Source organism: Cryptomeria japonica, chromosome 4, assembly GCF_030272615.1.
Source record: "Cryptomeria japonica chromosome 4, Sugi_1.0, whole genome shotgun sequence".
In the NCBI taxonomy this organism is placed as follows: domain Eukaryota; kingdom Viridiplantae; phylum Streptophyta; class Pinopsida; order Cupressales; family Cupressaceae; genus Cryptomeria; species Cryptomeria japonica.
In genome coordinates this window covers 388,180,765-388,198,759 of record NC_081408.1, presented here as the reverse complement: position 1 = coordinate 388,198,759, position 17,995 = coordinate 388,180,765, and the positions used below count along the sequence as shown (strand labels likewise).

At 39.5% G+C, this 17,995-nt stretch overlaps 1 protein-coding gene across 2 annotated transcripts in view; it reads right to left on the bottom strand.

The window, feature by feature from the left end:
- The window catches only part of LOC131074648 (calcium-dependent protein kinase 1), a 57,541-nt gene extending 40,785 nt beyond the window's left edge, over positions 1–16,756 (bottom strand). The window contains exon 1 of one of the 2 annotated variants that reach the window (XM_058011308.2): positions 15,649–16,756. In XM_058011308.2, the coding sequence (XP_057867291.1) occupies positions 15,649–16,345 (697 nt within the window). In that variant the 5' untranslated portion in view covers positions 16,346–16,756. The remainder of the gene's footprint in view (positions 1–15,648) is intronic. The other variant, XM_058011307.2, reaches the window with a different exon arrangement.
- Positions 16,757–17,995: the final 1,239 nt, after the last annotated feature.

The window sequence follows — 17,995 nt, the reverse complement described above, 5'->3', positions numbered from 1 at the left end:
TGATTTTGTTCAAGAGAGGATAAATTATCTTTGGGTACTTTATTCTAATGTTCGGTATATGATAAAACATACACCAACATAAATTGGTGCTAGAAGGAGGGATTTTTACAACAAATTGTTCACGATTCAAGGTAGTATACATGATGCAACATGGTGTTGCCGCATGAATTTCCTTTTGAGCTGCCACTTGAACAACCAAAACCAGGATTAAACCAAACAAATATTTGCAGATCAATTACACTCGCTTGGAAATCATAGACAGATCATTCTCAATTCAGACAAGTAACACTATCACTAAGGAAGAAAAAGGTCGACAAATTGAGGCAGCAATTGAGAAGAATTTGAAGAGACAAAGAATTTTGGCTCTTCGGCGCCAAGTCCTTAGAGAAATTCGAAAATTGTCCTTCCGATCCACCAAATAACCTTTGTCTGTTAATATGATGAGAAATGGGCCTTCCAATCACTCCTCCCGAACCAGGCAGAGATCCTAAGCCAGTATTGCAGCCAAACTTGAGTCATCACGACAAGCAGGAAAACGTCATCACAGAATTATACAACTTAGCTTGGAGTGTAAGAAGAAATTATCCTAACTGGCGTCGAATGTGCTTCATTCTTGAAGAAGAAGAAATTGTTGATCGCATTGACGTGGAAATACGAAGAGGGCAACGTCTATTGCCACCACAAGAAGTTGAACCAACTCCCATACCTGCTCCTGCACAACCTCGACAAAATTAAAGACACACTGGATCGCATAAGTTCTTTCTCGTCAGACAAATTTCAAAGAATCCTAAGATCAGCCCCGAGTTCATCCAAAGAATTCGTGGAGTTAGAATCCTCTACTAGATCCAAGCAAAGGAGAAAGATAGTTGGAAGAGGTGGAGAGAAAAGCCCATCAAGCGAGGACATTCCACAAGAAGAAGATATTTCCATCTTGTTGCACATTTCCAGTTTGTTCCAAACACCTGCTCCCAAAGCACAAGCTACACAACTAGACCTGCCAGAATTCTCAATCCAAGGAGCTTCACCTCAAGCAACTCCACCACCGGTTACTCAGCAAACTCCAACAGGAGTACATCAAGTAAACGTCCCAATGGTGTTGCGTCCAGCTAATGCATCCCCTATGGTTTTTACAGCCTATCATAATATGCCTAAGAATCCTGAACAATTCTGTTTCAAATTCCATAGTGGCGACCTGAGCCGCTCAACTGATGAGCACATAAGGATTTTTGAAGACCTCCTTCACAATAGGGATATCCAACATGAAGATGTCGCTTGCAAACTGTTTCCTTACACTTTTGATGAAGAAGCCTCTCATTGGTATATCCACTTGCCAGCCGACTCCATTCATAATTGGCAAGAAATGAAGGATGCTTTCCTAGAAAAGTTCAAATCGCTGATTTCTCCGACTGATTTATATTGGCAATTTGTGGAAGTAAGAAGACAAGAACATGAGCCTATTAGCACTTTCAACAATAGGTTCCACAAAGCTTACACAAGACTAAGAGATCCCTACAATTTGGACAACGCTGCAGCATTGCCTGTCTATTACGCAGCCCTGGATCGCCTTACCGCCATGTTTGTAAAATCAAAAGGTACACTCCCGACTAATTTGAAAGAAGCATACGCTTCAGCTATCTCAATCAGCAATGATTTAGAGGTAGGTAATACTTCAGGACCGCTCAACTATTTAGGAAATCCTACGATGCAAGGCCAAATCCAAAGCATCAATGGAGCATTGTCTCAGGGTACACCTGTGATGAACTCAATACCTATCACAAATAATTAGTTAGTCCTCCATCTAGGAACACCTGTTTCACAAGTACCCCCACCACAGCCTGTATATCTCCAAAATGCGACAACCTCAAGTCGAAATCAGGAAGAGAAAGATGAAATGAGAGAATTGATCAATCAGGTCAAGAAGCTGTCAACTGAAGTGACCTATTTGAAAGGTCAAAATAGCCAAATACAAAATATGCAGAGAAGTTACCAAGGGAATTACCAAGGACAAGGTCCTTCCGTGTATCAAAAGGATAATCAAAATTTCTAAAGGGATGATCAGAACTATCAAGGGAACAATCAAGGTTTTCAGAACAACAACCAATTTTTCCAGAAGAAGACATGGAATACCGGACCTAACAATGGCACTGTGCCATCTCCCTTGGGCAGTCAACCCGTTGTTGATAATCGTCCTGTAGACAAGGTATTTCTAGCTAAAGCTGCTTTGTCAAGATGGTGTAGATTGCACAATACCGATCAACATTATGAGCTACATTGCCACAAGTTTCAAGTAGCAGCAGACATTTTCAGGAGTAAGAAAAGAAATTCAGAAGCTGAAGATTCCCAAGTAACTGGATATGAATTGGTTCCTGTAACACGGTATGATCAAGCTTTAGTCATTGAGAATGTCAAATCATACTAGCCCAATCAAAGATTCCCACACACGTCTCCTAATGGCCCAATGGAGTCGCCACAATATCAAGTTGAACCAAAAGTCCAAGTTGCGTCAAACCAGCCATCCACAGCTAATGGCTACAGTTTCCCTCCATTATACAGCAATGTCTTGGTAGAAAGAACTAGAGAAGTACAAGCATTCCAACAAACGTCTGGGAACCAGCCTAGGGTATACCAAAGAAATACTCGCTACACTGAGCCCTTAAACACATCTATTCCTCTAAATAATTTCCACACTCCATCAAACCCCAATGCTACCAATACCCCAACTGCTCCTAGGGATTCTCCCAAGTACCGCCAGCAGAATATCCAATCGAATGGAACAAGACCAGAGAATACATCACAAGTTGAGCAAAGGCAGCCAACAATTCCTCAGCCAGAACCAACTCAAGCACAAACAGAAGATCGTCCCAAAGAGGAGTTGAAAAGATTGAGTTCATTTGTATTGGAGGAATTTAAGAAGATAAAGGTTAGCTTGCCCTTGATCGAGCTAATGAAAGTTTCTGAGACTAGAGAGACCCTTTTGGGCAGTCTAATTGAAACTGTTGCTCCAAGAACTCCTCCACAAAATACAACAAACTGAGGATCACTCAATGCTCCTGCCAATACTAATGTTGTCCAAGATGAACCAGAGATGTCGTTCAATGCTCCACAACAACCTCCTAATTTTGTAGGAATGATCCAGATGTCATCCGAAAATCAAAAGGATATGACACCAGAAGAGGTCCTTATGGTTACGGATATATTTCAAGATGAGATTTTAACAAATGAGTTACCACGGGCTTCACAAAAGACTAGATTCCCTTCAGGGAAACAAGAAGAGGAGAAACAAGAAAAACACTTGGTGGTCTTCTACCAAGGTAAACATGAGAAAAATTGTCTATGCCTTTTCGGACCATTCAAAAGCTCCTTTATTTGTAAGATCTGTGAGGGGGGCGGCCAACTGAGAAATCCCTTCACAAACCTCCTATAAAACCCACACAATCACAAAAATCCCCTCAAATGTGTTATGTTCTCGGGAGTAGGCCAATCAATGATAGCTCTAATTTTTTCAGGATCCACCTTCATATCACCTGCACTGATAATGTGACCAAGGTAGAGCAACTCTTCCATCCCAAACTCACATTTGGACTCCTTGGCAAACAGGGATTCGGATTCTAATATGCTTAACACTTCATCCAACTGCTGTAAATGTTCTTTCCAAGATTTGCTGAATATGAGTATGTCATCAAAGAATATCAAAACAAACTTCCTTAGCTATTCTTGGAAGATTCTGTTCATGCATGACTAGAATGTAGCGGGTGCATTAGTCAAGCCAAAGGGCATGACTAGGAACTCAAAATGCCCAAAGTGGCATCTGAAAGCGGTCTTCTCCACATGTGATGCTCTCATTCTAATCTGATGATACCCCGACCTGGGTCAATCTTGGAAAAAAAAACTACTCCATGTAGCTCGTCAATGAGCTCATCAATCCTCAGAATAGGATACCGATTCTTGATGGTTTTCTGATTCAGGGCTCTGTAATCCACACACATGCGCATGGTCCCATCCTTCTTTCTCACCAAAACAACAACCAAAGTAAAGGGGTTTTTGCTTGGCCGTATGTAACCCATGTCAAGCAATTCCTGAATTGCTTTCTCAATCTCATCTTTTTGCTTCTTAGGATATCGGTAAGGAGTAGTCATGACTGGCTTAGCTCCTTCTTCAAGCTCAATAATGTGTTCGGCACCTCTCTCAGGGGATCTACCGGGAGGTGGGTTTTCAAACACCTTGTTTCTCTTGGTTATCAAAGCTTGAATGTCTTCAGGGTAGTTCCTATTCTCTTTTTGTGGTTCTGAGTGCATGACCATGATCTTACTTCTATCCGTGATCATTGCTTGAATATCTGAGGAATAGCTGCCCTTGTCTACCAATGGATTTGAAGGCATTATCAAACACTCTGCTGCCCACTCCACCTAATTATGGCGGATCAGCCTTACCATCCTTTTCAAGGATACCACTTTAAGTCCACCATGCGACATTCCTCTCAATACTACCTTCTTCCCTTCTGACATGAATTTCAGCTCCATGGTTTGTAAGTTTAGAGTGATCTCACCAAGAGATCTCAACCATTGAATCCCGAGGACTGCATCATCAGTCCCACCAATGCTCACCACAAAGAAATCATCTATGATTTCATGATTTCCCAACTTCAGAGACATGTTGGAAATCATTCGGTTACAGGATATAGTGGAGCCATCTGCTACCATGACTTTGAAGCCCTCAACTTCCTCTGCCACTAGTCCCTTTTTTTCAATAATCCTCTCATCAATGAAGTTGTGTGTTGCACCTGTGTCAATGAGAGCAATGACACAATGCTCTCCAATCACACCCCAAACTCTAAAGGATTCATTTTTGTGAATGCTCGAGAGTTGAGCAACCACTCCTCTATCTTCTGACCCAAATTCAGGCCCTTCAGGAGCCTCTTCATACTCGCTATCCTCAACTTCAATTTGTTGTTCTGAAATTTCAGAATTTGATCCATCTGCAGAATAGCACTCCATCTGATGCAAATTCCCCTTTCCATGACAATTATGTCCGGGGGCCCAAGGTTCTCTGCAAGAGTAACAAAGATTCTTCCTCCGGAGCTCTTGACGGAGCTCATCATCCATACGAGGAGGGAACCTCTTGGTCTGATTCGAGAACTTCTTATCCTTTCTGAAAGGGAAAGGCTTGGACTGAATTTTACTCCTTGGGGCAGCCAACTCCATGCTTCGAGATTTTTTAATAGCTTCTGCCAGGGTGGGCGGATCAAAAGCTTTGACCCAGCCTCTCAAAGGTTCCTCAAATCCTTCAATGAAAAGGACAACCAACCGCTTCTCTGAGATGCTACTTACCATGACTGACAGGTTTTGGAATTCAGTCACGTAAGTGTCCAACGAACCTTGCTGCCTGAGTTGTGCAAGTTCTCTAAACTTCACCTCTGGATCCCTGGTGTCGAATCTCTCAATCAGCTTGTTGGTGAAATCAGCGTAGGTGGTGATTAAGTTATGACCAAGGGTGACCAACCCATGGTACCACCATTCGTGGGCCACTCCATCCAAGTGCAAGGTAGCAAACTTGATGGCATCCTCCTCCGGCATAGGCCTCAAGGACAAGTAATTGTCCAACTTTTGTACCCATGCTCTAGCTGTACTCTTAGCGCTTCCATCAAAGTGTGCTAAGGTCACTCTTCCAAGAGCTTGCTGATAATCTCTTGGGGCAGCAGACTTATAGTCATTCCTCCTTCCTCTCTTCATTTTCTGATTCATAAACTGATCCAGAGTTAGGATATCTCAAATCTCACCAGGAAGAGAAGCATACTCCATGTAGTTGTTTCCTATTTCATCAACTGTGGGTATCTCTGTTTCAGCTTGTTGTACTTCTCTTGGCAAAAATACAGATTGTAAAGGCCTTGGGGCTGAACCTCCATTGTTACTCCCGTTTCCATTGCCTACAAGAGCGTTAGAAGTGCTGGCTTCCGGTCCATTGTTGGGTTGATTAGGGACCCCAACAACGTTCTGGTTAAGCTTGGCCAGCAGTAGAGACATCATGTCCATCATGGCATTGAATTGTCTCTCTGCCTTCTTATCAGGTGCCTCATTCGGTTTTGTAGTCTTATCTGCCATTGAATCCACTGAATCTGAAGTATCCAAATCGTTCCCTTTGTTTCTCAGTACTTCTGAAAATGTGTCCTCTTCTGGCACTATCAGAATCTGAAACTGTTGTCTCTTCTGCTCTCTGTTGTAGAATCTGACGTCTTTGTCACTCATGGAGACTTCTAAACCCACTGAAACTCACAAGCTGGCAAGAAAACCAGCTCTAATACCACTGTAATATCCCAGTTATTTTATTTTTATTTTTAAGGCCAACAATAAACATCAACAAGAAGTTAACCCGTTAAGGTTAGAAATCATAAACTGAAACATGCTGGGAAAGTAACCCTTCCACTTTCTGATCACCAAGCGCCCAATGTGGGAAGGTGAGAGCATACGATGTTGAGGGGATCATTAGCTTAAGAAACTGAAACACAATGCAATGCTTGGGCAGCAAGCCAGCCCCTTCCGCTTATCCAGCGGGAGAACAAGGAAACTTGGCGGTGAACCAGCCAAGTAAGATACACAAAAATAAGAATCACTCAACCGCAATATTTCAGCAGGAGGACTGCAATTACATAACAACCTCAACTCGACCGCTTATGTAGCGGGAGGACCATTACACATAGCTATCACTCGACCACTTATGCAGTGGGAGGACTAAAATTGCAATTTTGCTTGATAGTAGGTGGCAAGCCAGCCTCTTCCACTTTTTTCAGCGGGATGAGAATTACAACGTAGAACTAGTTAGTAGTACTACTACTTAACCTTACAAAAATAGAGATAATAGAAAGAGAGTAATGCAGATTATCCCAATAAGAACATGAATTTCTGCTAAAACCAATCTGCAAGCTGGAATTACAAACCAGTAGCCTATGAAAACTCTAAAAAACTCATAACTCCCTCAATATTCATCCAAATCACTCCAAACCAATCCCAAACCCACACTATATCAATTGCAACAACAACCAACCAAAACCAAAAAACCAAATACCCCTTATTAATTTTGCACGCATCCCAATGCAAAACAGAAAACCATGCTAAGCTTGAGAATTTCGATTTGGTTTAGGAAATTCAAAACTCAATTAAAAATGCTATAAACTCACAAAGTGTATCACCATTGCTGGGAAGGAGGATGGAACTGATACCCATAACCGTCAATCACTTCAGCAGAGAGGTATGATCGAAAATGTACTTCAGCCACAGGCAAACCAGCAAGTCTCCAGAATCGCTCCAACACCAAAATGACTATGGCAAGCTCTGAGAATGTAGTAGAATATAGCACACAGCTAGGTACTATGTTTCAAGTACAAAACCGGGAAGCACTAGGGAGACGCACTCCAAAGCCTCAAGTTTTGTCGCCAAACCGACAGCATAACATTACAAATTTTCAAGATGCAGCAAATGGGAGGCCAAATCTCTTATTTATAACTTCACACCATCAAATCCAAATGCAAATTCCTTCAAACTCAACTTCTTTCATTTGCATTTCATTCCACCCCACGTGGACCCCAAGAGTGGCGCCATATTCTCAATTCAACCCTCACGTCAAAAAGCATGGACCCACGATATTCACTTGGCAAACATTAGAGATAAGTTATAAAATAATATCTCTCTCAATAATTTTGACATCCCCTTATTAAACATGAATTTTGCCAAATACTTAGGAGATAATAGACATTAACCCAAATTCAATAAATCAGTAGCTATTAATCAAATTAATTAAATATTAAACCTTAGGATAAGGAAATAATATTTAATTGTGTCACATATGACTCCCGTACTGATTACTGTCAAAACCAGGATGAAACTGAGCCAGGAAGACCACTGAACTACTACAGGATCAGAACCCTGTCCACTGCCAGAAATAGAATTATGCCACACTGCCACTTACTAAAAATAGTAAGTCAAGAACTAATGCTCCGAAAAGCATGATCTTCGCGCCCAGTGACAGAGCATGGAGAGCTCAGTAGGACAGTATCACCAAAATAGCCATTTCTTGACTTACTAAAAATAGTAAGTCCTCGCTTCATCAATGTTGGACCCTCATTCTTCATTCCACCTAGCCTACGGGTCTCGGGAATAGGCTAATGGACCACTGGAAGGTCATCAATGAGAAGGGGACATTACACTCCACCATCACCTCCAGCATTCATTCCAAGAAAGGTACGAAGTTTGGTTGATATCTATCAAAGGAGTGCCAATATAAATCCAATTGTTAATTTTGCTTTGTTTAGTACAATTAAAGTTTAACCCTCTGTGTATGAAGCAGCAATGAAAGAACCCGTATGGGTTAATGCTATGAATGATGAAATGAATTCCATTCAAAAGAATAATACATGGGAATTAGTTCCACTTCCCAAAGGTAAGTAGGTGATTGGTGTGAAATGGATATACAAAGTCAAATATCATGCGGATGGTTTAGTAGAACGACATAAGGCAAGACTAGTTGCCAAGGGATTTGCACAAACTCCTAGAGTGGACTATGCAAAAACTTTTGCTCCTGTGGCTCGACTTGATACAGTCAAGATTATATTGGCTATTGAAGCACAATATAAGTGGCCAATATTTCAGATGGATGTGAAATCAGCATTACTTGATGGTTATATAGATGAGGAAGTTTATGTGGAACAACCTATGGGTTATGAAGTTAAAGAAAAAGAACACTTAGTGTACAAGTTGAAGATGTTAAATTTGTGCCCTAGTTCAGTAATCAGATTTGTAACATTTGATTAGTTGTTAGCATTTAGTAAATCATAATCAAGTAAATACACAAATGAAACAAGAGAGTAGGAGACAAACACAAAATACCCTGCGAAAACCTCCAAGGAGGAAAAACCCAGCACTAAAGACCCACAGGTCAGATTATGTATTCACTCTTAATTGTACAAATACAATACTTAGCTTGATTTCCAGATCTGATCCTCTTTTGTATATCAGATCTGCCCTTCTAGATACACCAAGTCTCCACCAAAAATGTCTTATATCCTTTGGACAAGTTCGCACAATCCTCTTCAAGTTTCGCACATTTTAATTGCAGAGATAGTTCGTTGATTGTATGTGATATATGAAGTGAAGTTGTATTTGCAAGTTGACTTTTTATATGAGTCTTTGACCTTTGTTAAATCCAAGTCGGCCTTCCTCCTTTTGGCGCCAATTTATTTATTTGAGGCGTGGAGCATTTTAGGGTGGCGTGAAAGTTATAGGGCCTGATCTTATCTTGGGGGCACGTTACCCCTTTAGGATAGGACCCAGTCCTATATGGGTTCGGATGTTGCCTTAAGGCAAACAACACTCCCTCTTAACTAGGGAAGAAGAGAATACATAATCTAAACCTTTAGAGTTCCATCTAGCACACAAGCATAGAATGGATCTAGCACACAAGCATAGAATTACATCTTCCACCTAGCACACAAGCATAGGATGGTTCTAGCACACAAGCATAGAAAGTGTAATACACAAGTGGGTCTTTACATAGTTACAATTTTTCATCTAGCACACAAGCATAGATTGGACACATTTCATTCTTGCACACAAGCAAAGAATGATCAAAGTGCAGTAGGTAGGGTCACTGAGATTGGAGCTCCCTCTCAATCAAGGTTCCATTTTCCACAATACCAAGTCTGTCTTTGAAGTATTCGAACTTCACTCTGGATAAGGGTTTGGGAAAGATATCTGCAACCTGTTAATCTATGCTAATGTACTTTAGTTGAATGGCGCCTCTTTGCACCATATCCTGAATGAAGTGATAGTGTGTTTCCACATGTTTGGACCGGTCATGGAACACAGGATTTACTAACATCTTTATACAGCTTTGATTATCACAATGAATGGTGGTAGGACCACTACCCTGCCCAAATAATCCAACAAGGAGCTTGCGAAACCACACTGCTTCTCTGGATGCAACAGATGTTGCAATGTACTCAGCTTCTGCAGTGCTTAATGCTACCAAAGATTGCTTTCTACATGCCCAAGAGATCACTGCAGAGCCCAAGTTGAAGCAAATACCTGAAGTACTTTTCCTGTCCTTGACACTCCCTGGCCAATTTGAATCTTAGTAGCCTTCCAAGAAGATTGAGGTATTAAGTGAATACTTCAACCCATAACCAATAGTGCCATGCAGGTATCTTAGAATGTGCTTGGCAGCAACCAGGTGAACAAGTTTAGGTAAGCTCATGAACTAACTGAGGGCATTCACAGCATAACAGATATTTGGCCTAGTATTGACTAGATACATCAAGGATCCAATCAACTGCCTGTACTCAAATGGATCTGCAAAATTAGAGTTAGTTGCAGAAACACTTAACTTCCCTAAGTTAGATTCCATAGGAGTATACATGGGTTTACAATCCATCATTCTAAATCTTTTCAGAATATCAATAGTATATTTTCCTTGACTTAGAAAAATTTCATTGGATTTTTGCCATACTTCTAACCCTAGGAAGTAATGCATTAGACCTAAATCCTTCATTTCAAATTCTGAGGCTAATTCCTTCTTACATCTTATGATTAATTTATTTTCACCAGTGAGAAATAAATCATCCACATACAAAACCAAAATAAGCATCTCATCATTATAAATTTTCAAGTAAATGTTAGCATCAGCATCATTCTTGCAAAATCCTAAGCTTAGTAAGTACTTATCAATTCTTTCGTACCAAGCACGAGGAGCCTGTTTGAGCCCATATAAGGCTTTCTTCAACCTGCAAACATGAGAATCTCTTTTATGGATTACATAACCTTCGGGTTGCTCAATATAGACTTCCTCCTCAATGACACCATTGAGGAAGGCTGTCTTAACGTCCATTTGATGCAGTTCCCAACCTTTGGCTGCAGCAATAGCTATTATAGATCTAATAGAAGTATATCTAGCAACAGGGGCAAAAGTTTCTTCATAATCTATTCCTTCCTTTTGAGAAAAACCACGAGCTACAAACCTAGCTTTATATTTTTCAATACTACCATCAGCATTATGTTTAATTTTAAACAACCATTTAGAAGAAACGACAGACTTACCTTTGGGTCTGGGTACAATGTCCCAGACATCATTCTTGATGATAGACCCATACTCTTCATCCATGGCTGATTTCCAAGCATGATGGGATATGGCTTCTTCGACATTGTGAGGTTCAGACTCAATGATATTACACATCACAGAAATGTAGTTGGCGTGATTTTGGAGTCTCCTGCTATCTCTAAAGGTTCCTCTAGGAGCAGCAAATCCATCAGCATCTTGAATCATGTTTCTCACCCAAAGTGGTCTCTTCTTGCAGACCACAATATCCTGAGGTATATCTGTAGAGTCCATGGGTTCTGCTGGGTCATCCTGAACTTCCTGATCTGGAAGGTTAGAGGACTCCTTCTGTATCTCAGGGTTAGTATCAACTTTTGAATCTTGATTTTCAATCATCATATCATTATTATCAGATAATGAACCTTTAGATCTTTTGAAAGCAATATCTTCTTCAAAAGTTACATCTCTACTTACCTCAACATACCTTTGACCTGAAATGTAGATCCTGAAGGCTTTGGTAGATTCACTATATCCCACTAAGATGCCTTTCATTCCAGAGGGATCCAACTTGGTTTGTTTTTCTTTAGGCACATGAACATACACCGGGCTCCCGAATATCCTTAGGTGGTTGAAGTCAGGTTTGATTCCTGTAAAGGCTTCTTCAAGAGTTACATCCCTTAGAGCACGATGAGGACATCTATTCTGAATGTAAACTATTGTTTTGGATGCTTCCGCCCATAGAAAAGGTTGCAGGTCTTGATCATGAATCATGGCTCTTGCAGCTTCAACAATGGTCATGTTCTTTCTTTCAGCAACTCCATTTTGCTGAGGATTGTAGGGAACACAGAACTCCCTCTTAATCCCTGCCCTAACACAAAAACCATAGAAACTACCTGAGGTGTACTCACCTCCATTGTCAGATCTTAAACATTTAATTCGATTCCCTATAGTGTTTTCAACTAAGGCTTTGAATTCTTTAAATCTGTTTAGGACTTCTTCAGACTCTTTAGATTTAAGAAAGTAAATCCATGTTTTCCTAGAGAAATCATCTATGAAGATAACATAATAAAGGAAGCCACTAGGAGATGCTACAGACATAGGGCCACATAAATCTGAATGAATAAGTTCTAACTTTTCTTTAGCCCTACTGTCACTTTTAAGAAAAGGGTTCTTTACATTCTTACCCATTGCACAACCTCTACAACATCATGAGATAAACTAAGTTTAGGCATACCTTTAACCATTTTACCGAGAGTGGGAAGAGCTTGAAAGTGTAGATGACCAAGTTTTCTATGCCATAGCTCGCATGATTCAGGGGCCTCATGGATGAGAGCTTGAATTGGATTAGCTGCAAGCTTATATAAACTATCACATCTATTTCCAATAACACGAACAGTTTTGAAATTAGATTTCTTAGACCAAGCAAGTACCTTCCCTTCAGAAAATGCTATTTGCAAACCCTTATCTTCTAAAGCAGAAATGGAAATAAGATTTCTTTTAATATCAGGTACAAAAAGGATATCACAGAGTTGTAAGGAAATACCAGAATCTAGTTTTAAAGAGGTAGTGCCAGAGCCTTTTACCGAGTATCTAGCGTCATCACCGATTACCACATGAAGGTTGGTATCCTTTTCAATCAGATCTGAAAGATGCTCACGAAAACCTGAGATGTGTCTGGAGGCACCACTGTCAATTATCCAAGTATTAATGTCCGTAGGGACATTGCTTGATAGAGCAGAGATAAGAAGATAATCCTCACTTTGTTCAATAACTTCATTTAAATTGGCTTCCCTTTCCTTGGGATCATTCTGACAATCTCGAGCATAGTGACCATACTTATCACATCTGAAGCAACGAATGTGAGAGGAATCTCTTGACTTCTTCCTTCGATCATAGGAGGAGGATCTAAAATCTTTGCTTCTCTTTTCTTTCTTCCAATGTCCACTTTTCCTAGATTTAGCTAAGAGAACATGATTATCATTTTTGTAAGAGTTCTTGAGCTTTCCTCTTACCTCAATTCAAGATTCGTCTTCAATGCAATCAGATTGAAGACGCTCAAAGTTGGGACGATCAGCTCTTCCACCAATGCTACGAATGAATGGTTCTCATTCATCAAGTAGACCATTTAATGCAATCATAACAAGATCTTTATCTGAAATTTGACAATCAAGAGTACTTAGCTTGTCCTATAGTTCATTGATCTTCATGAAGTAGGCTATGATTGAGTCTTCTTCTTTCATTTTCATGTGAAGAAGTTGCTGCCTTAGAGCAAGAGTCCTGCTGAGGTTGTTGACTTCATACATCCCTTCCAAGTGTTTGATCATTTCCCTGGCAGACGCAAATTTTGATATGACAGTGACAAGATGATTCTTGACAGATTCAATTATGATCTTCCTAGCCTTGAAGGAGTCTTTCTTGAATTGCTTCAGCTCTTCAGCATCTTTTGGAGGGGACAGCCTTTCTTCTTCTACAAATTTCAGTAGATCATTCTCTTCAAGGATCAAAAGAATACGGACTTTCCAAGCAACAAAATCAAGGGCTCCATCAAGTCTATCTTCAGCCCTCAAACCTGACATTTTAATCTGAAAACAAACAACAACTATATGCAGCAAAAGATTTACTAAAATTTGAGATTAGTGACACCTTAGCTCTGATACCATGTTAAATTTGTGCCCTAGTTCAGTAATCAGATTTGTAACATTTGATTAGTTGTTAGCATTTAGTAAATCATAATCAAGTAAATACACAAATGAAACAAGAAAGTAGGAGACAAACACAAAATACCCTGCGAAAACCTCCAAGGAGGAAAAACCCAGCACTAAAGACCCACAGGTCAGATTATGTATTCACTCTTAATTGTACAAATACAATACTTAGCTTGATTTCCAGATCTGATCCTCTTTTGTATATCAGATCTGCCCTTCTAGATACACCAAGTCTCCACCAAAAATGTCTTATATCCTTTGGACAAGTTCGCACAATCCTCTTCAAGTTTCGCACATTTTAATTGCAGAGATAGTTCGTTGATTGTATGTGATATATGAAGTGAAGTTGTATTTGCAAGTTGACTTTTTATATGAGTCTTTGACCTTTGTTAAATCCAAGTCGGCCTTCCTCCTTTTGGCGCCAATTTATTTATTTGAGGCGTGGAGCATTTTAGGGTGGCGTGAAAGTTATAGGGCCTGATCTTATCTTGGGGGCACGTTACCCCTTTAGGATAGGACCCAGTCCTATATGGGTTCGGATGTTGCCTTAAGGCAATCCGAACCCATCTTGCCTAGTTACAAACAACAGAAGAAAGCCCTTTATGGGTTGAAGCAAGCTCCTCGTGCCTGGTATGTTAGAATTGGCAGTTATTTCATGAAGAAAGGATTCAACAAAAGCCACTCAGAGCCTACCTTGTATGTCCAACGTATTGGTAATGATATTCTCATAGTTTGCCTTTATGTTGATGATCTTATTTATACAGGTAATAGCAAAGCTCTCATGGAGAAGTTTCAAGTAGAAATGAAAAAAGAATTTGAAATGTCGGATCTAGGATTCATGCACTATTTTCTTGGTGTGGAACTACAACAAACATCAGAAGGTATATTTATTTCCCAAACTAAGTATGTTGCTGATCTATTGAAGAAATTTAACATGGCGGCATGCAAAGCACTTGCAACCCCCATAGCACTTGGTGAAAAATTGACCAAGGAAGATGCTAGTCCCAAGGTTGATGCAACTCACTATAGGAGTTTGGTTGGTAGCCTCATGTACCTCACAACCACTAGGCCTGATATTATGTATGATGTGACTCTCGTCTCTCGGTTCATGCAAGGTCCACATGAGTCACATTGGTGGGCTGCTAAAAGAATTTTGAGGTATGTGAGTGCTAAACAAAATTTTGGCATTCAGTATTCTCCCACTGACAAGTTTGAGCTAATTGGTTACACAGACTCAGATTGGGCCTCCTTCATCTGAACAGGTTGCAGACATATTTACCAAAGCTCTTCCCGTAGCCACCTTTACTACTTTCCGAAATCAGTTGGGACTCACCTCCATTGATCATTCAGGGGGAGCATGAAGATAATCATGAATGATCAAATATGGCATGCACTACAAGGCTGTGCTGGAGATTTGCTTTATGTTTTTCTGCTAATAAAACAGTAGTTGTAACTTGTAACTGCTACAATAAACATAGTTCTAGCTTTTTGTTTTTTAGTTAACACTTATGTCTACGTGCAGTAAGGCAGTTGCTTTTCAGTTTTTCTTTTAGCTTTGTTTTAAGTTTTATTTTATAGTTCTCTCTCTGATCGGTGAAAGAGATCAGCAGGCTATAAATACAGTGCTATGTAATTGTGTATGAGTTCAAGGTTTTAATATCAATATTATCAGTTATGATAAATTATTGTAGTCTTCTTCTCCTGAGCTCTGTTTTCCTCTGTTTTCTGTGTCTTTTAAATTTATAATCTTTCAATAAAGATGGTGGCCAGAATAACAATAAAACAAACTTGCAGATAATTGCTTGTTTTTAAGTCGCATTGGGCATAAATAAGAAACAGAAAACGACAATGCAAATAGACTTACCTGGCTGTATGAAAACTGAAAGGCCGAAATCAGTAGCTTTCAAGGGTGAATTCTCATCCTTGTTGAGCAACAAAAAATTCTCAGGCTTAAGATCTCGATGCATAATTCCCATCGTATGACATGTATGCACAACTTGGATAATAGTCCTAATCACCGCAGCGGCAGCTCTTTCGGTATAGTGTCCCTTGGCAATTATCCTATCAAAGAGCTCCCCACCAGCACAAAGTTCCATGACTAAATGGACAGCCTGTTTGTCCTCAAAAGCCTCCTTCATTTCCACAATATTAGGCTGTCCCCTGAGAAGGATCATGATTTGGATCTCTCTTCTCACATCCTCAATATCCTCCTTGTTCTTCAGTTTCCGCGTGGCAATGGATTTACAAGCAAAGAGCTCGCCAGTGACCTTGTTGGTGCACAAATATGTAACTCCAAACTGCCCCCGTCCCAATTCCCGGCCTATAGTGTACTTTACCCTTACATCTTCTAAGGGTCGGCCAAGTACGCTCCCCATGCTCTCTGCCTTCAACATAGCTGCCTTGGGAGAAGCCATGACAGCAGGTGGGGAGGGTTGCACTGCTGATATCTCAGGAAGAGGAGAAGCCTGCCTTGGCTTTGGGTGTGATTGTGATTTATGCTTAGAATATTTTGCTGGCTCACTCTCATCCACCTTTTGTTTCTTTCCCAGGCAGCTACCCATTGCTTTCCTTCTTCGACCTACTCAATACAAATTTCTATACAATTCTGGTATCTGTGTCATTCATGCCTTGCCTGCATCTTATCTATATAACTAACAATTGTTACTTAAAAATTTAATTCTTTTTTTTGTGAGCTGAAGAATGCAATCTGCCCGAGTTTTACTTTCCCAGACGAGATTAAAACACTTGTTTTTCAGTCCAATAATGATGTTTTCAGATCGAAGGGGATTCAATGTTGAAGCACGACCATAAAGCTTGAGATGTAAAGAAGCAGAACAAGGGATGAAGGCGTGAAGTGTACTTGGCCTGGAAGCAACGACCGCAAATGCCATTCTCGGCGCTGTTTTTCGAGAGATGCCATGTATTCGCTTGCCGTGTATTTACAAAACCAGTTATCCTCGACTATCTTTTTAAAATAATACACGTCTATAAATAATAATAATAATAGAATTTAAAATAGTATATGCCAAAAAAAATTATAGTTCCAAGGTATTGTGTAGTGAAATAAAGAATCTCATGTTCTTATTCTCCATACTTCTAGAATAATATACATCTGTAAATAATAAAAGTAAAAATAGAAAACTAGTTTATATGTTTAAAAAAAAAAAGGTTCAAAAGTGTTGTATAGCGACATAGAGTGTCTCGTATTCTAATTTTTTATATAAAAATAATCAAAACAATGTGACATGTATTTATAAAAAATAATAATTATAAAATTGTAACTTTTAAAAAAGTAATATATAAGTATATATATTTAACATTGTAAAGTAGAAATAAAATAATAAGTTATGAAAATAATGAATGGTAATTTTGTAAAAATAGAATTAAAATCTATATACATAAATAAAGTAACCTTCCAAAATACAAATAAACCAAACAATGTAATAATATAAACTAATTCTAAAGTCAAATAAAATAGCTTTTAAGTAAATAACCTTTATGTAATTATAGTTAGAAAAGTGAGCTTGTTCTCAAATAGATCTAGGTGAAATGGTAAAACCCTAAATGCACTTGATTTCTCCCCTTCGAATCATCTGAAGTTTTCTAATGGTGGCAAGCTTCAAGTTCGATGATTAGGTGGTGGCAAAGAAGATGTTAACAATGATTTTCTTGATCCACATCTATTCATTGCCATATTTATCTAAAGTATTGATGGAAGCCATCATAGGTTCTCCTATTATATTTAGGGTAATTTTTTATTCCAAAATCATGCCATCCTATGCTAATGTATGTGATGGGAGTTCGGATCAACCCCCCTTCTCCTTCCATTGATCTATATTGCATGAGCTTTAATGGCTTGAAGTTGGCCCAAGATCTATTCCTACGTGAATGAGATTTGAGGATAAAAGCACAAAAGAGGTATTCGATATTTTGGATAATGGAGGTGGTGCAAGCTTAAGACATCAAATCAACCTAGCGGAATTGATAAAAAGGTCACGGGTCTTAATAATATTAAGATAGATCATGTGCTAATAGTGAGTTTCAATGAAGAGGTGGCCAAGAAGGAAATGTTACTACAAAAAGTTGATTTGGTATGCAAACTTCGTAATTTTTGGTCTAGCCTAGTCAAATTGTATGATTTGTTATCTCTGCATTAGAAAGCCCTAGTGAAAGGTGGGTTTGTTACTTTCCCTTGCACTAAGGGTTGATTT